The following is a 26,543-nucleotide window of genomic DNA, read 5'->3' as shown; positions in this document are numbered from 1 at the left end:
GGTAGTTATGTGAGAGAGAGAGCGCGCACGCATGCACGCACAACATAACGACCAGAATGACAGCAGGGTGAGAAACAAAGAATGAGGTAAGATGGTGGTGCCCGAGATGACTAGTTTCTGCCCCAACGATCCTTTCCCCTTTCTCCTTAGTGACAGACCCCTCCTTGGAGTGGGCACACTGCTGCCCGGCTGAAAGACACCAGTGCAGCGAGGTGTGGCCACGTGCCTGAGTTCTGGCCAAGGAAATGCTGAACAGCACTTCTGAAAAGGCTCTTAAAGATAAGAGAGGGTGAACTGTTCTCCCCGACTCCCTCCTTCAACTCCACCAGCCATTGGACCACAAGGTGACCTGAGAGATGGGCGTCCTGAGTGGCAGAGCTTCTGAGTCCTGGCGGCAACATGCAGCCCCCTGCACTGCACATCTCCACTCCCCTTTCTCATGGGCGGTAATGGTCATTTTAACTTCAGCCACTGCTATTTTGGGTTTTTTTGTTGTACTCAACCAAATATGAAAAACTTCAGATGCATTCCTTTAAATTCTCTACATCCAGATGAATCCAATATACTCAGAAAAATGTATACTGGTCTATCTTTAAAATGAATTATTTTCTCACTATTATATTGATGATAAACATCAAACCCCATACTCTTTTGATCCTATCTCATTTCAAATTCTAATTTGTTTGGCTTTCTTTTCTGATTATTAAGCTATCCCTCACTGGATCTATCCCTGTAGTTTCAAGTTTAAACAAGTCTCACCAATTTAAAATAAACGTAAATTTTAAAAGTATATTCTCAGGTTACAGAATGCCACCTGGAACCAATTCTGTAGGAATTTTTGGATTTAAATCCCAAACCATGTTTAAAAATAGGCCATGTTTAATTCGGCAGATATTTGTTTGCCAGGGTAGAGGTAGTTTAACCCGATCTTTCTAGAGATCCCATGTTCATTTGTTGACTTAAAGGAATTTTTAATCAAACAGAAAGGCTTTTTCCATTCATGGGAGTGTCTGGAAGCAAGAGAAAGAAGTACAAATATTAGAGTTAAGTGCTTTAGGTGATGCTTCTTTTCTTCCTTTCATTCTTTCTTTTCTTTTTTTTTTTTTAACATCTAAGAAAATAAGGGAAATGAGCATAGAAAAGATCCTCTGTGGGGTGTCTGAGTGGCTCGGTCAGTTAAGGGTCTTACTCTTGACTTTGATTTTTGGCTCAGGTCATGATCTCAGGGTTGTGAGATCGAGCCCCATGTAGAGCCCTGTGTCAGGCTCCATGCTGGGTGTGGAGCCTGCTTGGGATTCTCTCTCTCCCTCTCCCTCTGCCCCTCCCCCTGCTTGCCCTATGCATGCAAACACACACACTCTCTCTCTCTAAAATAAATAAATAAATAAATCTTAAAAAAAAAGGATATGATCCTCTGCTAGAGTCACAGGACCTGAAGCTAAGAAGATTTTAGTTTCAGTTTTCTCATAAAATATTTCAACAAAAGTTTCACAAGGAGTACCTGCAATCTGAGTGAGATTTAATGATATATAAATAAATGTAGACAATAAGTTGTATTTAAAAAAAAAAAAAAAGAAAGAAAATATTAAGGGTAGCTTAGCCATCCCTATAGTTTATATAAACTAAGCCATGGAGTCCATCCTCTGACTAGAAAGCTGCAGGCTCTGAAAGACCCTTCTGAGCCCACTATTTTTTTTTTTTTTTTTTTTAAGATTTTATTTATTTATTTGAGAGAGAGAGTGAGAGAGAGAAAGAGCACAAGAGGGGGGAGCAGGAGAGGGAGAAGCAGACTCCCTGCTGAGCAGGTAGCCCGATGCGGGACTCGATCCCGGGACTCCAGGATCATGACCTGAGCCGAAGGCAGTCGCTTAACCAACTGAGCCACCCAGGCGCCCCTGAGCCCACTATTGATAAGAATGTGAACATTCTCACATTGATAAGAATCTGACATCAGGGCGCCTGGGTGGCTCAGTCGGTTAAGTGTCTGCATTCAGCTCAGGTCATGATCCCAGGGTCCTGGGATCGAGTCCCGCATCAGGCTCCTTGCTCAGTGGGGAGTCTGCTTCTCCCTCTACCTGCCGCTCCGCCTGCTTGTGCTCTCTCTCTGTGTCAAATAAATAAATAAAATCTTAAAAAAAAAAAAAAAAGAATCTGACATCAGATTGCCTGGGCTCAAATTCCAGTTCTGCCAATCTCTAATTGCATGACTTTAGCAAACTATTTAGCATTTCTGTGCCCTAGTGTCCACATCTATAAAATGAGGATCCTAACTGAACCTATCTCCAAGGGCTACTATAAAGATTAAATTAATATGTGCAATGCAATTAATTAACACAGTGCCTGGGTTATAACACTAGGTAAGAATTAGCTATTATTGTTGTTCTTGCCATTACCTTCTTTCCGCTGTAGAAACCAGGATGTGGTCAATATTTGAAGATAATTAGTATGTAAACAGAGTTATAAATAGAGAAAGGCAATGTTGCTGAAAAGTATAATCTGTTGTTACCTGTATAATTCCAATGACCAGCCAAAGAGCAGTAGACACCGCATATCTTAAAATGCGGCTATAAGGAGCTATGTAGCTAGCTGGGCTTCTGGAAAGACTAGAGGATGAGTCCATTAATGCTAAGTTCTTGAATCCCACAACCTGGAGTAAAAAGGCAAATTTAAACAGACATACATAAAGAAAACAGTTCTACTCTGAAAATGAGACACTCCTCCCTATTTCTTACCTTAAAAACTAAAATATTTATTAAAAGTTTATACAAACAGTAGAAAATCTAGGTAAATAATTATCCAGTATTTTTAATTACAAAACAAAATAGTTCATTTGGAATTCTCTTCAATATGACTAAAGGCCAAATATAACCTTATTATTATATATACTGACAAAAGTCAAAAATTTGTCAAAAGAATAAAACTTTCTTCAGTAAACTACCAATGAACAACCAGCATTTCATGTACTTTTAACATATGCCAGGCACTATGCAAAATACTTTTTTATACTCTTAAACAGTATCTTTCAAAATGTCTTTTAAGGAAGATACCTTCTTTGATAAAAGGAAGCCATGGTTAAATAAGTGTGGTCATGCCTTCCACTCTCTTAGAATAAAGGCTCTGGGAATTTTTACAGTGAAGAAATTGACGTGACTTTATTGAATCCAATGTTTCCCAAATGTGCTTAACTAAAAAAATCCTTTTTCACATAACGCCTTTTAAAGCTCTATAAAACATTCTTAACAAACAATACTGTAAGTGAATTTTTAAAAAATCATTCATATGCCTTGGATATACACATATTCTTCTTTTGGCTTTAAAAAAGGAAAGAAAGGGAAAGGAGGGAGAAAGGAAGAAAAAAAGGAAAATGGAAGGCAGACAAACATGAGTTAATAATTCACATCTAATTTTATATAAGCAGCTAATTCCTAAGAAAAGTTATTACCCACATAAACGGTTTTCATAGTTCAGTCTCATATTCAGTACAGAACACTCCCTTTAATAATACCAGCCAGATCTGTGAGCTAACTGTAAAGGGATCATAAAAGCATGTACCCACGCTCTGTGCATAGTTCAGCTATGGCTCCAGCTCTTAGCACTGAATATAGTCCATGGTAAGCACTCAGTGATAATTTGTTGAAAAATTTCACATATAACAGTGGTTCTAATGCAGAATTCTAATTCTAATAAGAATGTAAATTAGAGAGGGAGGAAGTTTTTTCAAAATATAGATAACTAGGCTCACCTCAGAGCTACTGAATCAAACATAATCTCTAGTGGTGAGGCCAGGCATAGTAGTTTACAAAAGTTTCTCAGGGGATTTTGATACAAACCAGTAGTTTAAAAGCCATTCCTTAGCTAGAGTAGTCAAACTGAAAGAGATAGAGTAGAACGGTAATTGCCAGGGGCTGAGAGTGGGGATGGGAAGTTGTTGTTTCAGTTGTGCAAAATGAAAAGAATTCTAGGGGTTGGTGGACAACAATGTGAATGTACCCAACAAGATTGAACTGCATACTTAAAAATGATTAAGATGGTAAATTTCATATTAGGTGTATTTTAACACAATTTTTTTTTTTTTTAAGACTTTATTTATTTATTTGACAGAGAGAGACACAGCGAGAGAGGGAACACAAGCAGGGGGAGTGGGAGAGGGAGAAGCAGGCTTCCCGCGGAGCAGGGAGCCCGATGCGGGGCTCGATCCCAGGACTCTGGGATCATGACCTGAGCCGAAGGCAGACGCTTAACGACTGAGCCACCCAGGCGTCCCTTAACACAATTTTTAAAAGCAACTCTTTGTAATGGCTTGCTAACTTCAGAAAACTCTTCAGAAAACTTTAGAAAATTCTTCCATGAAAATGTAGCTGGAATTATACAAAATTAATATTTATGAGGTACAAAGAAGTTGCACACAATTAAAAAAGTTTTTACCTCCAAAAAAAAGAGGACAGTAAGTATTTGAAAGAGTGGATTAATTTTTCTCACAGTCTGAATTTCATTCCATTCATTTGCTACAAAATATGTTCTCCATATGCTCACAGGAACTGTGGCACTCCGAACACCACCCTCACCTGGTCAGAGAGATAAAGTAAGTAAAAGGGTTTCATCATTGTTCTGGAAAAAGCAGCAAAAGAATTTTGGTACAATGGTTATTTCAGTTACCTTCAACAGCTTTAAGAACCTTTCCTTTAGGTCGCTCCCAATCAATAAAGAATATATCTATGGTAATCTGGGATATAAGCTTATGCAAAAATTGCAGAGCCTGAAAATGACAGAACACTTGAAAAGTATACACATTAAGCCTGATTATGAATACAATAATGATTTTTTTTAAGAAACAAATATACTGTAATCACAAGAATATACAATTTTCACAAATGACAAAGTTATAATATCATTAGGGGATCACTAGAAGCTCATCAAATAACACGGAATCACCAAATTCACAAAATTTTCATACACATTAATTTGCCTTCCCTTCTCTGTCTTTCTTTAAAATAGGGATATGAAAAAAGTAAACACCCTACCTCTTCCTCGTACAGGGGCCATGCCTAATTGACTCTCTTTCCCAAGGTTTCTAAAAGACCATCTGATTTCTTTATAAGTAAAGGTATTTTTCAACTATAACTGGTTGTCTTAATTAAAGCTTTAAGAAGCCTTCACTATCTTTTTTTTCTATTCCTGGTATTGAGATACTTAATGTTTAAAATGTGTTGTTGAAACACATCTTTTTCATTTAACAAAAGTAGTATGTTTAACCTAGGGTGTTCTTCCTAGTAGATGCATTATTCATCAAAGGATAAAAGTGTAAGGATAGGATAATTCCTCTCTTTAAGGAGCTCACAGATCAGTGGGAAAAGCAGACACTGAATAATCACAGGACCATGGGATGAGATCTACCAGGGGCATGTTAAGGAGCTTCACATACATTGACAGAAAAATGAAATAGGGAAAGGGGATGCCATGAGAAGAGGAGGAAAGGAATATGGAGACAGAGAAAACAAATTCTAAGACAAATTCAGCATGTTATCCAGGGTGGTACCCTTTATTGCCCATTAAAGAGATAAAATTCATGCCTAAAGACATTTTATCCCATTGTGAATGCATCTTCAGACTTTAAAAAAGAAAGTCATATGATGAATTATCACTTTATCAAATTAGCTGTAACTTGTATTAATCCAAAAATACTTATTATGGCTTCTTAGGAAAATTATTTAAGCTAGATTTTCAGAATGAACTACCTATTATATTTCCTTGGTAAAATAAAATAATTCAAGCTTCCTTTTAAAATCAAACTAAATTTGGGACATCTGGGTGGCTCAGTAGGTTAAGTGTCTGCCTTCAGCTCAGGTCATGATCTAGGGTCCTGGGATCAAGTCCCACATCAGGCTCCTTGCTCACCAGGGAGCTGCTTCTCCCTCTGCCTGTCACTCCCCCTGCTTGTGCCGCTCTCTTTCTCTCTCTTTGACAAATCAATAAATAAAGTCTTTAAAAAATAAAAATAAAATAAAACTAAATTTTACACCAAAGATTTTGAAAGCATTTTAATTTTAACGACTTACGAGTTTAATAGCAGGTCTTTTAAGTTCAGGAATCTGTCCTTTGAAACTTACCTTCAGAGCAAAAGCACATCCCACATAAGTAACAAGACGTTCTTCCTGAGCTGGCACTGGTAGCAAAACAGAGATAGATTTCTGTGCCTATGATAAAAATTACACTGTTAAATATGAACACACAAGGTTTTTAATAAGCACAATTTATAAACCAAAGATGCATAGAAAAGGAAAGTGGTGATACTCAATAAACAGCACATTCAAGAAATGGTGGTTTAGCACTTGCCTCAATACTCTTGATCAGAAATACCCCCAAATAAAAACAGTTCCTTTATAAAGACAGCTTACCAGTTATTCAGGTATTAACATTTAGGTTAAATTCGGGAACTCACTTACTTTGAAGAAAATAAGCCAATAAAGACCTGTTCCCACAGTGATGATAAAGAAAACATTGGCCAGATCACCAGCGTAGTACACCAAGAATTTCATAACTGTCTGCAATTTAAAAAGAGAATTATAGTTGTTATAGACTCAATCTATTTATACTATCACTTTCAGTAACATATTCTCCCAGTTTCTCAAGCTTGAAGCCTTGTTTCATGTATCCATGGATCACTCAGTTATAAAGTCTAACTGTGGCCATCTCCTGGATTCCTTTGGATCTGTACCTGTCTATTCCCAAAAGCACCTGTCTTACCCAACACTTCTCACCTTTCACCATCTAAGAAAGTTATATTGCTTCCTAATTCTTTCCTAGTTTGGAGCCCTCCACCCCAATCAGTCCTTCATACTACCACCAGAGTTAGTTTTCTAAAATGTAAATTGGATTGTGTCACTCCCTTTCCTAAAAATGTACAGTGACTCTTCACTAGAGTATAAATTCCAGACCCACAAGGTCCTTCACAACCTAGACCAAAATGGCCTTTTTAGCCTCACCTGCCAGTTCCAACCACTTACTCTCTGATTAACTTGCATTTCAATTATTTTGTGGAATGAAATGGGCATTGTTTATTGTTTCATCAAATATTCTTTTCTTCTTCTCTATGGCAAAATCTCATGAGCTCTGAGAATAGAGACCAGATCTGTCTTTGCTCACTATCACATCTGCCAGCATCTGGTAGTATTCTTGGCAATCAGAAAGTAGGTCCTCAGTGACTATTTTGTGGAATGCACAGATAACCCAACCCAGCCTAAAGTTCCCTTCTCTGGAAAGCCTTTCTTTCTATTTTGAACAGTAAACCAAGCCCCACTCCTCTGATTCCTTGGCACACTGGCTTTGGTGTCAGGAAGATATTCCAGTACAAACTACTATGTTGCCTTTCTCATATTCTTCATCAGCAAAATGGAAATAAATACCACCTATTACTGAATTGTAAAAATTAAATGAGTAGAGGGGCACCTAGGTGGCTCAGTCAGTTAAGCGTCCAACTCTTGGTTTTGGCTCAAGTCATGATCTCATGTGTCGTGAGATTGAGCCCCACATTAGACTCCACGCTCAGAGGGAGTCTGCTTGGAGATTCTCTGCCTCTGCCCCTCCCACTGCATGCTCTCTCAAATAAATAAATACATCTTTTAAAAAATATATTTAAAAAATTAAATGAGTAGGAAGTTTATTTTACTTCTGCCACAATTTCATTCTGCAAAAAATGGGAATGATAATAATTGTATCTGATTTCACAGAGCTATTGTGAGGATTAAATAAATTATATAAATAAAACTTAAAAAAATGTCTAGCATATATTCAATAAATGTTAGATAAAAATAAAAACAAAGATAAATTTACAAAAGATTATATGAGAAGTAAAACTATAGTTAATAGAATAAAATCTGGGAGGATATCTTTGTGATCTTGAGATTGGGAACGTTTTCCTAAAAAATATTCTAGAAGCATATGAAAAACTAATCAGATGTGACAATATCAAAATTTAGAGTTTCTGTTAAACAAAGTAACACATAGATAAAAATAACAGATGGGTCATATTTGGAGGAGATATTTTAGCATCAAAAACCAAAAAGGGATTCATATTTAGAAAACACAAAAAAACTCCTTTAAATAAACCAGAGAAACTGGAAACCTAATAGAAAAATTTGCAAGGGATATAAACAGGCAGTTAACAGAAGGGGAAACCCAAATGATTAATAAAGTATATGAAAAGCAGAGCAATGAAAATGAAACCAACAGTGATGTACTACTTATACTGCCAGACTGGAAAAAAATGGGAAGGCTGGAAAAACATCAGGCGTTGGTGAGGATGTGTGGAAACCAGAACAGCGCTGCTGGTGGGAGTGCAGACTGGCATATAGCAACGTGGGAGGGGAATGAGGTGTGCATATACCTCTCCTAGTTATATACCCCAGAGAAACTTACGGCAATTTTTTACTTGTTCTCCAGCTATATCTTAAAAGGATACAAAGTAGTGAAAAGATGAAAATGTACTTTAAAAACTCCTGAGATCATACCTGTAAATCAATCATGGGACTTCCAATGCGCCTCTTCCAACTTGCTGTCTTCAGAAGAGATGATAAAACAGCCAGCCCACCCAAAACACCCAAAGCAATCTAAAAAAAAGAACATTTTGGAATATATGTAATTTCCCCCATCAATGGGGGAATGCCAATAGAGTATAAAGATGTGCTCAAAAAATGGTGGAGGGTGTGTTGTGAGGACATAGGGACCAAGTTGAAGGAACTCCCAATGGCTAAATCTAGGACAACTTGAGCAAGAAGACAGATAGTAATGAATTATAATCACGAGAATAAAATAAATATATCCAGGAGTCCATACTGATTTAAAGAAATAACTGAATAAATAAATCTATGTGGTCAAAGGGACAACTCCTTATAAAATTCCATTTAACATATAAAAGAAATGATGGAAATAGAAAAATCATTATGAGGCAGATGTTACAATAATACTTTTTATAGATAAGAATCATCACTGGATGCTAAAATTAGAGACCAAAAGGATAATGAGAAGCAGGATATTTGCATCCTCTCAAAGTATCTCCCCACAAGATACTTAATTACAAATGGAAAAATACAGTGGAAAACTCCACAGACACCACCTTAGACACATGATCCAAGTTAGTATCATTAGTATTAAGACATCCTGACACCATGTACCTTCTGATATGATGCACAGAAAAGGGCACAACATCATATCGCTGGTATCTGTGTCAAAACTACATGAACTGGATTTAATTATGGGAAAACATCAGATAAACCCAATCGAAGGCCAAAATAATTGACCAGTACTCTTCAAAAGTGTAGGATGGGGTTCTGAAAGAAAGAGAAAGACTGAGGAACCATCACAGATTAAAGGAGGCTAAGGAGACGTGACCATTAAAAGCAATATGCGACCCTGGGCTGGGTCCTAAAACAGAAAAAGGATAGTGAAAAAACTTGTGAAATTCAGAGTATGTAGATCAGTTAACAGGATTACATCAGTATTATTTTCCTTATTGTGAACATTGCACTATGGTTATGTAAGATGTTAACATAAGGGGAGGCTGGGTGAAGGATACATGGCAGAACTATTTTGACGATTCCCTTGTATATCTAAACATTTTTTAATTAAGAAACATACTGTAAATATTTTAACAAGTTAAATAAACTTACATCTGTCTGGACTTGTGCTTCTCCTTGATCCATTTCATATTTGACTGAGAAAGAAACCTGGTATTTAAAAGAAAGTAAATTAGCCATACTAAAATTATATAACACAAAGCTACCTTTACTATAAAGATGTATTTGTATATAAATGCCATATTTTTAATTTATTAATATTACTAGAGTTGACCCTTAGTTATACATAAATGGAAATACTTTGAGGAATTACTCATGATGCTTTGAATATCCCTTTTGAACATACATAGAAGAAAGAGGGGTTCATTAGGAACTCGTTTAGGTTCATTAACAGCAGTCAAGCTAATGCTATTTCATTTTCTGATAGGTTTTTATAACTGAGGAATGTGACTAATCTTGCGTATCAAGAATTTAGCAACTGGCTCAACAATCACACCTTAAGAAGGCAGATTATTCAAAGGGCTGAACAAGAATCTTAGGGATACCACTATATTAGGAGACAAGAAGAGAAAGAAGAACGAGTAAAGGATAGAGAAACAGGACTGTGAGAGGTAGGAGAGGCTAGATACCAAAGTCTTACCAAGCTCATAGAACAGAAGTTCAAGAAGAAGTCTTGAAATATGATGTCAAATGTTGTATGAATGTCAAGTTATAAAGAAATAAAGCTAATGTATATGGAATTCATTGCTGACCTTCAAGAAAAAGGTTTTCAAAGAAGAAAAATGACTAGAGCCAGACTGCAAATGATGAAAGAGTAAACGGTTGGGAAATCAAGGAAAGATACACAATAGCAAGTTAAAAAGCTGGCAGAATTGAGGAAAGATGTTATTGGTTGGTTGTTTTACTTTGTTTTTAAGACAGGACAACTTGATGGCTGTTTTAAGCAAAGGAAAGGGACCAGCAGAGGAGCTGGTTGAAAAAGGGATTAGGGATGAAACAGGATACTGGAGAAAGTACTGCAAACAAGCACAGGTAGAAGATTAATTTAAGAAAAGAGGAAGGGCCCTTTGTTCTTAAAAATCAGAACAAGAGACAGGAAGGATAATGAAACAGAGATTCTGAAGTATTAAAGAGGAAATCTGAGGGAATTCATCTGAGGGGAAATCTGAGGGATGGTCTTGATCTGCTCAGAAAATATGAGGGAAAGTTATTCGCTGTTGGTGAGAGAGCAGAGATGTAGGTGAATGCTTAACTGATGTAGAATTGTTACAACTGTCATAAAAAATTAAGAAATGATGAAAGAACTGTACATTCTACACTTAGAATGAATCTGAGGTGGACTTCACCAGTATAGTTTCATGATTCTCTCAATTCCTTTTCTATTATTTTCTAATTTATCAAGACCACCCTTGGAATATTTTAAACAACAACAAAAATAGTTAAAGAAAAGACCCAGAAGTGTTTTATCTTAAAATAAATATACTCTTGGTTACCCAGGAAATTTTAAACCAGCCAGTCTTTTGTTCTTACTAAGCCTGTTTCCGGATTTTCCTCTCCTCCTATTACGGTGCATAAAAGCTCAGGCAATGGAAACTAATTTTAACATCCAATTATGTCATACAAATGAGGATGTAAAATCTTTTAGAGAAAAGATATCCTATGTGCCTACCTTTTGCTTCATGGAAGCCTGAATCCAGTAGCAGCTGAGTACAAGTACAAGCACAATAGAGAAGCCAAAAGTACTGGCTATAGGAACTAGAACATTAAAATTTAGAAAAGTAAAATAGTGAAATTAAAAGCTGTTAGTGAGGTTTGGAGGTAGGGAATGCTTAAACATCTCTCACGTTTCCAGAGAGGGAAGGGAATATCCCATTTAATCTCTCTGAGGAAAAAGTACAGAAGGATTACCTCTGGTTTTGATCTCTATCCCTCTGTCATGAACCCCTCCTCAAAGCAGAGAGGCTTTATCTGACTAGTGAGGTTGGGAGAAGGAACTCAGCCTTTTCCAGGCTCATTCCCTTTGGTGTAGTCCATCTTCAGGGTGTACGAGGTCTCTCCTCCATACAGGACCTCCCAGGCAAGGAGGTCTTTAGTTCTGCACTTAACTTTGAGTTGGAGAAGTAGTAGGATGCCTACGTGGCTACAGGTCCAAACTGTATTCTCTACTTCACTTTAGCATTACTAGTTATAAACTACTGATAATTGGAATCTCTTTCTACTTGTTGAAGTGTATTTCCATCAAGTGAGCAAGCCTGGTGAGAAGAGACCACTCGTGCCTGCTGAAAGTTTGAGTTTCTGGTTTAATTAGCCAAGAAAACAAAATCTTAGTGTAAGCAAGTTGGCCAAAGAGGACAGGAGCAGACACTACATACCTCAGCATACCCCAGGATCCCGAACAGGGATGCCTGACTGCTGCTGATGGTGTCTAGAAAAAAACTTAATTCTTGTTTTTTTACCTGAAGGATCCACAGGAACTCACCTTTATCATTATTAGTAAAAAGTAATTAAGACTTGACTATATTAAGTGCAGTGTTTATTTAAAACTTGAAAAAGGACAAATAGCCTTTGACCATATGTAAACTGCATCAGTATCACATTAACACATACAGAGGTACTGACCAGCATGGGACCCACCTTCACAGACTGGCTGCTGGGATCTGTGATATCAATGTCACTGTACGCAATGGTAATTAAAGGAGGGTAAATGTTTCCATTTTTTGTGTTGGGTACAAGGTGGATGCTGTTTATGAGAAAATACATTTATAGTTATAAATATATCTAAGTCCTTAAGCATACAGTTAACTTACTGCTTTGTTTTTCTTTTTTTAATATGGATAGTCTTGGTGATCTCAAAACCAACCAGTGAATAAGGACTTGGGAAGGTCAAACATAAACTAATGGTACCAACACAAGCTATCTTAAGTAGTCAAAACTTTAATATTAAAATATACCATCTGAGACAAATTAGAAACTCTTCCTGATCTAGGTCTTATGAAGTTTACAAATGAAATCACTGAAGTACTGTGAACCATTTCTGAGGAATAGTCAAGGGTGAAGTGTTAAACAAAGCCTAGAAAAAGGCAGATAGCATCCTGATTTTCAAAAGAGAAAGATGAATTCTTAACAAAATAATGTGTGTCATATCTAGTACTGTTTATGGCACATAGTAGAGTGTCTTTTGCTGAATTCAAGGCATGGGTATAATTTGTAAATCAAAAAGGAAAGTGCCAAACACTAGTGGCTAGCATGGTTTCACCACGATCGAGTCAGACCTGACTAGGTCCAATTTCATTTTTACTAGTGATACATTAGTAAATTGAGGGAATGCTAAAAACAGTACATCTGGACTTCAGCAAGATATATAATAAAGCTTCTGTACTGCTTATACTTCATAAGACTAATATGAAAATCAGAATGAAATAACAATGAAAAAAAGGTATATTGAAGTGCTTCAAAGTGCCAGACTCATGTAAGATGATGGTGTTGATTTTCGCCAGTGTTCAAGGTACACATCAAAAAATATTGGAGTGGGAAAGTCGGTGATGATCTAGAGGGAACAATTCCACACTGAAAACAGAAATAAGAGCTGCATGGCACTACCCTAAGGTAGGGTCATCCTTAAGATTTCCTAAGAAGACGGAGGTGTTGGTACTTAATCTGGGCCAACTTAGACCAGTAAGGAGGTGAAAACACACAGGACGCCTACCCACTGCAAACACTGGGCGGGCTCTTTCTAACATTCCCATTTCAGCCTACTGCTATTCAATTTCCCTCCACCTCTCAGCCCATTCTAATTCAGCAGGGCCAGAGTGTGAATTCTGACAAAACTCCTCAGGTCCTTCTGATATAATTCTTCCCTTGCAGCTCCTCACTTCTACTGGTGTATACCAATCTACACAGATATCTAAAAAACCTTATGTACTGTTCCAATTCAGCTGTCCTTATTGTTTTCCTCAGATAATTACTAGAAAACACTTTCATTATAACATTTTCCCGTACACTCCAAGCTTAATTTAGTACAACAGATATTTGTTTACCTCAGTGTTATCTGGGTAGCAATTCGAATCAATCTTGGCTGACTTCCTAAGTCATTTTCTCGTCCACTTAGTGCATCCACTAAGAAAATGCGCCGAGTCAGAAGCCACTTGCTTGAGCTACTGTCTTTTATCGTAAAAAGGAAGAAAAAAAGATGGCATTAAAAAAATACTTTCAAATTGTTCAAGATGGCTCTCAAGAATTTTACTGAATAAGTTTAAAACACAAAATTAGTACATTCTGTTTCAGATAAGATGGCTGCACAGCTATCGCTGTTAGAAATTCCTGGTAATAGCTTTCCCTACCTCACTTGAATGTCTTTGATTGTTTGGAAGGTATTTTCCCTGCAAATTACCTAATAAGAAAGATTTTATGATACAAGAACAAAATAAATGAATTTATTCGAAAAGCAGCTTGAGAAAGCTTGAAGAAGCACAGCCCCAATTTACAGTTCTACTAATTTTTCTCAGCTTACACTTAAGTGATAATATTAATTTCTTAACAATAAGCCTGACACGTTTGGCAAAAATGTCTAAATATACCAGCAATCTTATTGTTTTACTTTTTGGCAGACTACATAAAACCATATCATAAGAGAAGATCCATGCCTTTTTATAACCCATGGCTTACTAAATTATCATGTTGGTTGACTTATTCATTGGCTTTTAGCTCAGAGAAAGAGCGTACAGATGTCTTACCTTGGTTCACAAATATTTTATTGTATTGAAGATTTAGGTTTAACACAGGCACGGCCCAAATATACTGGTGTTGATTTTCATCAGTGTGTTCAAGGTACACATCATAAAATATAGGAGAGGGAAAGTCAGTTAAAATCTTAGAGAGAGGAATCTCACACTGGAAAATAAAATAAAAAATAAAAGCACTGAAAGTTAGAAAGCATATTTAGTATCTTTTAAAGTGTTTTTTAATTTTGTAAAATAAAATATCTTTAAACTATCTTGTTTATATGCATTTCCATGTACCTTCCAAAACATGAATACTATAAACATGATTCTTTTTAAGGGCCGAAAAAAACTGAGAGTAAAGAACTGCCTGGTTTTTGTCCTACAACACAGCTGGAGAGGGTATGCCTTCATTCTTAACATTGAGTGTACATCAGTGAAAAAGTTTAAAAACTACTGTCCTATGGGATGAGGTCTTAATTCTTCTGATGTACAACAATGTCTATGATTCGGCTTCCCTTAACAGAGTTAGGCTTATCTCCCACTGCTCTCTACCAGTCTATGGTCCATTCATACTTGCAGTTCCTAAATACACTATGCTATTCTGTCTCTCTGACATTGCAAACGTTCCTGCCTGAAATTCTCTTCCCCACTGTGTTTCCCTGGTAAACTCATATTCGTTCTATAAGCCCAAATGTCACTCATTCCGAGAAGCCTTTTAGTACTTCTCCAGGAATCGCTGATGACTCCTCCTTTGTATCAGTATGGCACCTTGTACACACCACATTCCACATTCTTTGCAATTCTTTGTCTATATAGCTGTTTTCTCTATTAGGCTGTGAACTACTTCAGAGGCAGCCAGGTTCAATGGAAAAACCAGGAATTTTAAGCCTAATAGAACACTGGTTCCACAATTTACCTGATGCAAGACCTTAAGTCCATTACCTAATCTCACTAAGCACCATTTCCTCATCTATGAAGCACAGATAATGATATCTACCTAACGGTTATTTCGCAGATCAAATGAGGTAAAAAGGATAAAATGCTGAGCATCCAGCAGCAGGCATTTAACCAGGGTTGGTTCTCCTGGCTCATGGTAAACACATAACATTTCTTTTTTCTTTTTTAAATAACATATAAGTCATTTATGATAATAAAAGTAAATTCATATTCACGATAGAAGATTTGGAAAATATAAAAAATAAATAAATAAATCACTTGTAATCCCATTATCCAGAGATAACCACTGTTAAAAATGTTTATTGTCTTCCAATCTGGTTTCCATGATGACATTTTTCATTGTAGTTCTAACAAAACTGAAATCACAGTTTTATTCTATGATGTATGTATATGCATTTTATCAAGAAGTATTTTTGTAGACAAGTGAATGTCTTTCAAAAGTTTAATGGCTCATAATATTACTTTGTACATTCTGTAATTCAAAAATGGGTTTCCAAAGGAAGGAAGGTCAGGGAGGGAAGAAGGGAGAAAAAGTATGGAAGGAGAGAAAAAGAAGCATTTTTACTTGTTAACTGGGGGGGATAGAGGGAAGAGGGAGTAACATTTTTATTAGTCACTAAATATAATATTTTCACTTTATTCTAAAATACTCAGGAATAGGGTGCCTGGGTGGCTCAGTCAGTTAAGCGTCTACCTTCAGCTCAGGTCATGATCCCAGGGTCCTGGGATCAAGTCCCAAGTCGGGCTCCTTGCTCAGCAGAGAGTCTGTTTCACCCTCTACCCCTCCCCCCTGCTTGTGATCGCTCTCTCTCTCTCTCACATGCTCTCTCTCAGATAAATAAATAAAATCTTAAAAAATAAAATGCTCAGAAATAAATATTATTTTTAAAACCTATATGCTAGAAGTAAATAAATAAGAATTATGAAAATCTTACATTATGTTTAAACTCTATAGATAACAAGGTAAGATTTTCTGCACCCCAATAATAAAAAATTATACCAGTGAAATTATTCATTACTATTAAAACGTTTTGGGGCGCCTAGGTGGCTTAGTCATTAAGCGTCTGCCCTCAGCTCAGGTCATGATCCCAGAGTCCTGGGATCGAGCCCCGCATCGGGCTCCCTGCTTGGTGGGAAGCCTGCTTCTCCCTCTCCCACTCCCCTTCTTGTGTTCCTGCTCTCACTATCTCTCTCTCTCTGTCAAATAACTAAATAAAATCTTTAAAAAAAAAAAAAAGTTTTGAAAATTCAAAGATCATTCCAATTATTGTTGATGTGAAAAATGAAGCTAAAAAATATAGACTAGTATAGTTGAAACTTACATTTTGTTGATAGGTTGTTCCAAAAGAATAAGCAGCATTCAGTCTTGTCTCTGTGTCTGGACAAAGCTATAGCAAAAGAATACAACTGATAAATATTTCAGAATAATGTTGCTTTATATAATACTACTTAAAGTAGTTTTAAGAAATTTCCATTTAAAGCACAAGAAAAAAATCAACTGTAGCATGCAAGTGATGCTCTAATCCAGTAAATATCTAGTCTTTTCCTCATTTTTGCCTGAGGCAAAAACAAGGCACATTTGTAATTCTTTAGCTAGAAGTATGCTCACCTGTAAAATACCTCCTTCTAAAGTTTGCCACTTGAGAAAATTTCCTCTTACATCATAGGAAGCAGCAACAAACTTCAGTTTTCTATTCTGATTAAATAAAAAAAAGAATAAAATAATGTCACATACTTTAGAAGCAATGTAGTATTCTATAAAGAAACATTCATTGTTGACTGATCCACTCTTTTCCCAAAGATCAAATATCCAACTATCTTTACTTTGAAGCAAAATTAATCTAAGTATCTTTATGATTAAACACACCTAAAATAAATAAACTGTTTTTTTGCATTAAAACTATTATTCCAGAATTGAGAGGCAATGCTAGTGACAGATAACCTCCTTTCAAACATGTTAAGAGTGTGTGCATGTGTGTGCGTGTGTGTGTGTGTGTGTGTGTGTCTATGTGATGTGTAGAAGAGTTGGGGAGTTGGGGAGTTAGTAGGGGGGAGAATAATCTATTTCATCATTCCAGAAGGTCAAAAAGCTGAAGGTAAAAATTTGGATCTGTGAAGTGCTAAGGAAATGGCATAGGGTCCCAAACAGTCTTTGGAAGCACTTCTTAAAAATGCAGAGATACAGAAGGACTGGCATTTGGTGACATAAACTACCTTCCCAGTTCCACAAGTGCTACCTGCCACCATAACCACATAATCCAGAGGTATCCATGGACTCAGGTGAGACTGCTAAATGCTTTATTGTTTGATTCCTATAAGCAGCTGATATTTAAGTTTAGTTTAGTAATCAAATTTTTAGAAACAACCTAAAGAATCAAGAATTATGACTAATAACATTCTTATTAACTTTTAAAATTATAAATTGAAATACAGTTGTTTTTTAATAATCTAATGATTTATACCTGGTTTTCCCCTTTAAAACTGAAATTTGTAGGAAGAGGCGTGGTACTGAGTACTTGAGGTGCTAATCCTAGCTGGTCTCCATAGAACAGCCATGGAAGATTCTGTCTCCTGTAAACAATTACAGTTGTTTTAGGAATGGGGTACCAATATTAATATTTGTGAAAGTAACTGCACTGAATTTGGTTAAAATGACAGTTCATCAATCAGGATATCTTTACCAAAATGAAACAGAATGAACAGTGCGCAGTCCAGCAGTATTTTCAAAGATAAACTGAAACAGTTGGCATGCATCAAAAGTGGTAGAGTCATAAGAATTCATGTTCATCACACACATATTTCCAAGAGCTTGGCAAGATGTTAAATTGGCATAAACCTACGAGAGAACCATGGCAAAGAAATGTAACATGGACTTTAATAACTTTAATAACTATATTTGAAAGAAAACTAATTTGTTGAGTTTGCCTCTCAAACTTCTCAGTTTTCCCAATCAGGAAGAGGCAACTCCATTTTTATAGTTACTCAAATCAAACATTGCAGTGATCTTCTTTCTTTCCCTTCCCATACCCAACTCCTCAGTAAATCCTGTTGGCTCAATCTTCACTGTATATTCAGACACTGAACCTCTCTCATTTCCATGCTACACTCGGCTATGGGTCCACCATCTCTCACTCGGATTGCTGTAATACTCTGCTGACTGGTCTCCCTGCTTCTGCCAAATCTCCTCTCCATGCAAGTGATCCTTTCAAAACCTGAAGTTCAGTCATATTTTCCTTTGCACAAAATCCTTCTATCCCCCTTGCAGTAAACTCCAGGTCCTCGCCATAGCCACCCCTTCATCCCCAAATCTCTCTCTCCACTTTCCCTTACTTACTCTGCTCTGGCTGCTCTAGCCTCTTTCCTGTTTCTTAAGCATGAACATACCAGAGAACTCCTGTTTTGGAACCTCTGCACTTCCTGTGGTCTCTGCTTAGAACACTCTTTCCCTGGATATTTACATGGTTCACTCTCACCTCCTTCAGGGCTTTGTTCAAATATCACCAACAGAGATACCTATCCTGACCACCCTATATGAAATAGTACCCCTTCCACTCTCTGTGCTCTTTATCCTGGTTTATTTGTCTTCATAGCACTTAGAACCACCTGCATTTACTTAGAATATAATTCCATGAAGGATTTTTTTCCTGTGTTTTTCTGAAATATATAACCTGATTTGAGAACAGGGCCTGGCACACAGGGCCTGGCACACAGTAGGTCATTAATAAAATTTACTAAATGACAGTATGGATCACTTTCCCTTAACACTCAATTCCAGCCGAACAAGCTTGAAGACATTCAATTTTGTGTATTTTCTTTCCACGAGAAATGGCTTATTCTTCTTATAGAATATGACCAAGGAGACATATCTACTTAGAAGACTTTTATTATCTGGGGAAAAAATGGTGGCACAATTCTTCAAAATGAAATAAATTTACTTTTAAAAAATTCAAACTTACCCCACAAGCAGCTGCTGATGACTGCAAATACTTTACAAACCATTCTGAAGTGAAAGACATGCCCTATTCACAAAAAAGATAAATTTTAGTTTCAAGTTCAAATGAAGATTCCTTACCTACATTGCTAGGAAAACATTAATATGCATATTTTCCAATGGGAAATGGCTACTATTACTTTCTCAATGTTATCAGAAAATAGTTTAAATGGGAATATAAGAATTAATTCTAACCAAACTCAGTTATTACAAATCAGGACTGCACTGCAAAATCATGTCACTTAGGCAAAAGATATAAGGAAACAAAGTGTGTCTATAATCCAAAAAAACTATTATGCCCATTTTAGTAATACAAAAAACAAAGAACAAAATGGCAAAAAATAAAAGAAAACCTGGATACTGATTTAGTATTTCATTGTTAATATTTGCTGATTTAGGATTATTATACTGTATTAAATTGGCAAGTCATAAAAGAGAAATATTTATGGGGCGCCTGGGTGGCTCAGTTGGTTAAGCGACTGCCTTCGGCTCAGGTCATGATCCTGGAGTCCCGGGATCGAGTCCCGCATCGGGCTTCCTGCTCAGCAGGGAGTCTGCTTCTCCCTCTCCTGCTCCCCCCTCTTGTGCTCTTTCTCTCTCTCACTCTCAATCTCAAATAAATAAATAAATAAAATCTTAAAAAAAAAAAAAAGAGAAATATTTATGAATGCTTTCTAAGCAACAGGAAATTGGGGATATAGAGAGTAACTAACATTTAAAATCTCCAAAGTGGTGATTCTCAAACAATGATGAACATCAGAATCACCTGTGAGATTTCCTAAGAACAGAAAATGCCTGGCTGCATTCCAAATCAATCTCCAGGAGGAACCAAGACATGCATGTGCTCTGAAAGTTGCAGATACAAATCTCTGCTAAGAACCACTGCTTTAGAGCTTACCTGCACATGTTGCTAAAAAATGACACACTGAGAAACACCTTTCAGGGTAATTTACTGGACATGTACAGAGGAGATAAAACCAATTATAGGGAACATGGCACCAGAGCTATCAAAAAAAAAAATCTAAAATAAAATTGTAAGTTACTATTTTCATCTTTTTAAGAAGGAAGAATTCTCACTTTTTAAGAAAAAAACCCACATCTGTGTATAAGATTGAAGATCACATTAAAAAAAAAAACTAAAGTTTTTTAAGTAAAAAAATGGAAAGCAATGACAACAGTGCTTGGAAATTCATGTAAAATAAACCCACAGACAATTCTAATGGCAGTGTTAAAGCTGCATGATCCTTTCATAAAATAATATCTTCACATTTTAAACCAGGAATTTAGAAACACTTAGGAAATTTATCTTAGGGAAATAATCTCTCCAAAAGGAAAAACATATCTATTTGCATAAAATGGTTGACAGCAATATTATTAACAGAACACCTAAATATTCAAAGGCACTACAATTACATAAATTTCAGTGCATTAATGAGAGTGTTAGGTAGCTATTAAAAATTATACTGGTTGAGCCTGTAACATGGTATAGAGAAACCAAGTAAGTGCAAAAGGATTGATGGAGACATGTCAAAATAACACAGGAGCTTATTTCAAAATTTGAAACAATTTGAACTTTGAAAAGAAAAATAATAGTAAACAATTATAACACACTGAATAAACAAATTTCATGAGTTCGCAAAAAACTAAAAAAAAGCACAGAGAGAAAGGAAATTTTTACAGAAGATTGCTAGCTAATAAATGTAGAGGGAGTAAGAGAACTGTGAAATTATTTTGAAATGACCAACTGAAAACTTGATTCAGGAAAGGTTGGTTCATCAATGGCCACCACATGGGTAAGTAGTCTCAAAGTAAAATCTCAGACTAACTTATTAATCACAATACCTTTACAATGAAGAGAAATGGCAGATATCATGGTGACCAGGCAATCAAATTTAGCATCATCAGGAACTGGACCACCTAACATGCGCTCTTTGTTATGATGCAATGGCTGCACACAACACTGTATCATATTCTTGCAAAAAAGATGTTTCTCTGAGTTTAATCATGAGAAAACAATCAGAAAAGTCCACATTGTGGGACACTCCACAAGAGAGCTGACCTTGACTCTGCATGTCAATGGCATAAAAGCAAAAACAGCAAAAACACCAACAAAAACCACAAAAGCAAAACATAGTAGGGTCTAGATTAAAGAAAACTAAAAGACTAATTGCAGTGTGGGATCCTTAAATGGATCCTTGGACTCTCGCCTCCCCATCTTCCTGCCCCTGCAAAAAGAGGAGGGAGCATAAAGGTCATTACTGGAACAAGAGGGGAAATTTGGAAATGAACAGTCTATCAGGTAATTCTATTACATTAATTTTAAATTTCTTTGGTGTGATACCAGGAAAAACCCCCTTGTTCTTAGGAGCCACATAATAAAATATTTAGGAGTGAAGTGTCATACATCTACAACTTATTTTCAAGTGGCTCAGAAAAAAAAAGCGCCTGTGTGTGTGCACGCGTGTGTGTGTATGCATTTTACATGCACATGGAAAGATAAAGCAAATGCAGCAAAACATTAATGATTGGTTAACCTAGGTGAAAGATATATATACAGTCATGGTCTCTATTTTTAACTTTTCTATAATTTTGAAATTTTCTTTTTTTTTTTTAAGATTTTATTTATTTGACACAGAGACAGAGAGCACAAGCAGGGGGAGCGGCAGGCAGAGGGAAAGGAGAAGCAGGCTCCCCGCTGAGCAGGGAGCCTGATGTGGGGCTCGATCCCAGGACTCTGGGATCATGACCTGAGCTGAAGGCAGATGCTTAACTGACTGAGCCACCCAGGTGCCCCTAATTTTGAAATTTTCAAAATAAAAGTTGAGAAAAACATAAAACCAAGATGCTAGATCACTATTACTATCTTTGGGGAAAGTTAATTGGAAGACACTGACTCATGTATACAGAAATTCTTTACTGATTGGCAAGTATAAACGCCTCTCATAAAATTATACAAAACTAATTATGTTCCAATTCTGTATTGTTCAAGAAAACATTTGATATGTCATGTTTTCCAATTAGGAAAAGTGTAAATTTTCAAGTTAATACAAGTAGTTTAGCTGCCAATTACAGTATAAACATAAACTAATAAACATGCATTCTGGTTTATTAATCCATCTAGTCTCTTGCGGGTTTAATTATTTTGAACTGGTCCCTTAGGCCCTGACTGACCTCCAGGTACATTGCTAAAACTGAGTTCTTATACCTGCCAGACAGAGGACTGGGCCAAGATAGTCACACAATCTTAACTACATTTGTTTTCATGTCTCAAACGACTACACAGAACCTGTCTCAACACTCGTTATAAAATGACTTAAAATCAAGGTTTCTAAACTTGCCCTTAGGAAAGCATCAGTGTCCAAGACTGATGTGTTTAAATGAAATGCATTAATTGAATCAGATTAAGAACGGAATTGCCTTTCTCTGCCCACCTTTTCTTAACAGAAGTCTGCAGAGAAGTCTGCAAACATTCGGATCTACTGCACAGTGGTGTGAAGAAGGGAGGATGTGGAGGTGGTATGGAAGAGAGCAGCATGGTTCAAAGACTGTTACACAGAGCAAACGAGTTAAGTGAGGATGAGACCCAGATATCTCACTACAGGAGAAGGTACTGAAAATCTGTCAAAAGGAAAGGTTAGAAGGAACACTGAGGAACTGCTTTAGAATTGAAAGCATCAGTATGAACTCATTTACTTCAATATATATATATATACAAAATAAGGAAATAGTTATAGATATGTATATGTATGTAAGTGTGTGTGTGTATATATATTTTAGCTATGTCTCCTAAAAGGGTATACTAAGTGTGGTAATCTTGGTTTCTAAATATTATCCTCCACAAATTCTTAGAGAAATGGCTGATTCCAGGAATGAGGTAGGAAAAGTACAAGATGAACCTGGAAATCTCCTTGTGCCAGAAAGGAAAGAAATCCTCAACAAATGATGGAGACATATCAAAAAGGTATAGGAGCCAACTTGAAGGGGCTTCAATGGCTAAATCTAGGACAATCTGAAAATCAAAACAAATAATGCATGTATTGGATTATAACCAACTGAATAAAATAGGAACCTACTAATCTATACTGACATTAATAAACAAATAAATACATAAATGAGAAGATGGGGAAATTCTTCCTTACAGTAGAAGGTTAATTAATAAATGTAGAAAGAACAATGTAAACATTTGGCAACCTCATAATAGTGGTTGATAAAGGCAAGCATCACCAATGGAGACTAAAGCTTATTGTTACTTATTGTTAATGTTTGGTGAAGATGAAGCATAATCTTTAAAATTCTCCTCACAAAATACTAATCAATTACAAAGGGAAAAATGGCACCCTTATAGCATACATGGTGACTTCATAGCAGGTGATCAAAGTTAACATCACCAGTGATAGGACATATGAATGTTGCATGCTTTCTGTTATGGTACAACTCACTGAGAAAAGCAAGACATCTTTTTTGTGGTTTCCTGCCAAGCATGTCCTGATTATGAGGAAAAACTGGATGGACCCAGTCAAGGGTCATCCTATAGACTATACGGCCTATAACCTTCAAAGCTGTTGAGTTCATGAAAGGCAGGAAAAGACTAAGGACCTGTTCCAGACCAGAGATTGAAAGAGACGGGAGCTCTATATGACTGATCTGACACCAAAGAGGAAAAAAAAAAAATTTATTGGTACTTTTGGCAGAATTATTTTAAAAAGGAAAAAGGAAGAAAAAATAAAAATAAAGGCCTGCAAGTTTGACAATGATATACAGGAGGTCATTATAACCTGAGACTGGGGAAGAACACTCCAGAAGACATCCATCTTATTGCTAAGGAGCTAATTTTGGGGTGATCTCAGAGCTCCGTATCTATACCCCTATCTTAGTATTTATTTTGTTGTTTTGCAAATATTTGGTACTTGCCTATCACACCAATAAGACAATACTGGAGAAGAGGAATTTTTGCTTTATTCGTCAAGAATAATGGTTGTCCTCCAATTCCTCCTAATCACTCCCACTGATCTAAGGATGATAATGAGCAACCAGATCCTAGCCTGTCCACCCCAAGCTCTGCTGGCATACTGGGTATTTTCAATGCTCATTAACCAACTTCTAGTTAGTCATCTAACTCCTATTCCCTTGGACTCATGATCTCTTCAGTTCCAATTCATCCACTTTCTTCCCATTTTACATAGCAGACATTGTCAGACCAACATCTGTTACAAAGGCTCTAACCCTAGGCCTCCATGCTCTCAACTACAAAATAAGGAACCTGGCCAGATACGAATAACCCTTGTTTCTCCAGTGATTACCATGTACAGGCACTATGAGGTAAGTATTATTACTATGCCCAATGTACAGACAATAAAACTGAAGTTTAGAAATAGTAAATAAGTCCAAGGATATATAATTAATGACGGGCAAATCCAGGGTTCAAGTCAAGAGTCTCTGGGACTCTTAACACATAATGCTGCTTCTTTATAGGATCTATAAAAGAACTTTTCAGCTTAAACATTCGGAGATCACTGAAAAAGGATGAGCCAAGGTAGAGAAGAGAGTAATTCTACTTATAAATAATAATGCTGAGTTGTTAAGGTTTCTCAGATTGATAATTTCTGTTTTAAAATGACTTACACAGAACTGTTTCTCATTTTAGTCCCAGACTAATGAGCAAAGGAAGTAATGCAACAAGAATGGAACAAAAAAACTGAAACATACTCACAAGATCTCCATAACGGGCAGATGAAATTACACGTGAAGGAAAATTCCCTGTGCTGCTGAAACATAATCCCCCTGTCTTCATAAATAAAAAAAATAAAAAATAAACAGTTTATGGAAAGGTATAAGCAACTTAATTTTAAAATATACACTTTATTAATTCGATTAGCCTTACTAAAATGTTTGGTGCTGAACATGTACAGGACCTGCTGGTATTGATGAATGTTGGTTCACATCGGTTACATCTGTCAACATAACAAAAAAATTTTTAAATGTCAATGAATTATGCTAGACCTAATTTCATCAAACATTTCTCTTCCTAAATGCTGAATTAGAATAGATGCATTCAGCTAAGTAATTACTTGTAGTAAAGTAAACAAATTAAAAATATTAACACTGATTTGATTAGTTTTATACCACTCCTTCTATTACAAAGCAAGATATAAATAAATAAATAAAATTAACCAATAATAGGAGAGCATTCTTTTGAAACTACATGGAGGGTGTAGCATAAATAATACTGAATAGCAGAGATTGTTAAGTCACTCAATTAAGAGCCCAAAAAACTCATATAAATGAAACCCAATCTGTTTTCATATGTAGTTATATTAAATCTACTTTCCTTATTTTGTCTGTCACAAAGCAAAAAGGAAACATATGCTGAAAAAGATATGTGTATCTATCCCTTCATCAAACCTACAACAAACACTTTTAAAGTCTATTCATTATCCTTATTTATTTTAGGAAAATACATTTTTCATTAATGTATGATATACAGAGAGGAAGAGCATCCACCAGAGTAGTGGGAACACTGAAGGGTTTGTTGTATTCATTACTTGTAAGATAGAGCAGGTAGGAGGGGATGGGGCATGGCACAGAACTAGGCTCGAGGCAGTACTGGAAGGGAAGGCTTGGGGATCAGCCCAGTAGTCAATATTTGGACACTACAACCCACATCAGCCTAAGAGAAGTAGTGATCCAATACTAAGTATCGCCAGGAGAAGCTACTCAAGTATTTTCTATTTTAAACTTGGGAACTGAAGAGACAACTGTGCTTAGAGGGAAGTCATCATGTAGCCCTCAAAAAAAAATCTGAAGAAGTTGAAATAGGGATACTTTGAATTAGAGAGAGGCAGGGGTGTGTGTGTGTGTGTGTGTGCACGTGCGCATATGTGGTGTGCATATGCACACATGAAGGGGAAACAGGAAGTGACAGAGAATAGGGCTATACATCAGGGTTCTTGGGTTACTATAATTATCATTTACTTATTAATATGTTTTTTATATAACTTTATTATAAAGCAGAGTTCCTGGCACATAGTAAGTATGCTGTGAATAGAAGTTAATATTTATATGCTATATATATTATAGATTATGTACAAATTACATAATAACAAACAGAACAGCTACCTTTTACTGAGCATTTACTCTAAAGCACTATGCTAAGAATTCGCATATCCATTTCTGAGCTGTGAAAAAAGCCTATGAAGTGGGTGGTATATCTCCATTCTAAAGACAAGAAGACTGACTTACTAAGCTTGCCAAGGTCAAACAACTGATAAGAGACTGAGACAAACTTTGACCTCTAATCAGTCT

The 26,543-nt window shown here is 36.3% G+C and overlaps 1 protein-coding gene across 1 annotated transcript in view; it reads right to left on the bottom strand.

Annotated features, from left to right (window-relative positions):
• The window catches only part of TMEM67 (transmembrane protein 67), a 51,761-nt gene that overhangs the window by 13,709 nt on the left and 11,509 nt on the right, over nt 1-26,543 (bottom strand). The window contains exons 5-21 of the mRNA XM_032421716.1: nt 25,123-25,192; nt 24,952-25,026; nt 19,207-19,269; nt 17,932-18,086; nt 17,713-17,821; nt 16,860-16,946; nt 16,573-16,638; nt 14,306-14,462; nt 13,610-13,733; nt 12,207-12,312; nt 9,666-9,722; nt 8,508-8,606; nt 6,444-6,542; nt 6,108-6,194; nt 4,657-4,756; nt 4,426-4,565; nt 2,507-2,647 (exon numbers count right to left, since the gene is read on the bottom strand). Of these exons, the coding sequence (XP_032277607.1) occupies nt 2,507-2,647; nt 4,426-4,565; nt 4,657-4,756; nt 6,108-6,194; nt 6,444-6,542; nt 8,508-8,606; nt 9,666-9,722; nt 12,207-12,312; nt 13,610-13,733; nt 14,306-14,462; nt 16,573-16,638; nt 16,860-16,946; nt 17,713-17,821; nt 17,932-18,086; nt 19,207-19,269; nt 24,952-25,026; nt 25,123-25,192 (1,735 nt within the window). The remainder of the gene's footprint in view (nt 1-2,506; nt 2,648-4,425; nt 4,566-4,656; nt 4,757-6,107; nt 6,195-6,443; nt 6,543-8,507; nt 8,607-9,665; nt 9,723-12,206; nt 12,313-13,609; nt 13,734-14,305; nt 14,463-16,572; nt 16,639-16,859; nt 16,947-17,712; nt 17,822-17,931; nt 18,087-19,206; nt 19,270-24,951; nt 25,027-25,122; nt 25,193-26,543) is intronic.

The sequence above is a fragment of the Phoca vitulina genome, unplaced genomic scaffold, assembly GCF_004348235.1.
Source record: "Phoca vitulina isolate PV1807 unplaced genomic scaffold, GSC_HSeal_1.0 scaffold25, whole genome shotgun sequence".
Classification (NCBI taxonomy): Eukaryota; Metazoa; Chordata; class Mammalia; order Carnivora; family Phocidae; genus Phoca; species Phoca vitulina.
The sequence above is the reverse complement of the archived record's forward strand: the minus strand, read 5'-3'. Positions and strand labels throughout refer to the sequence as shown.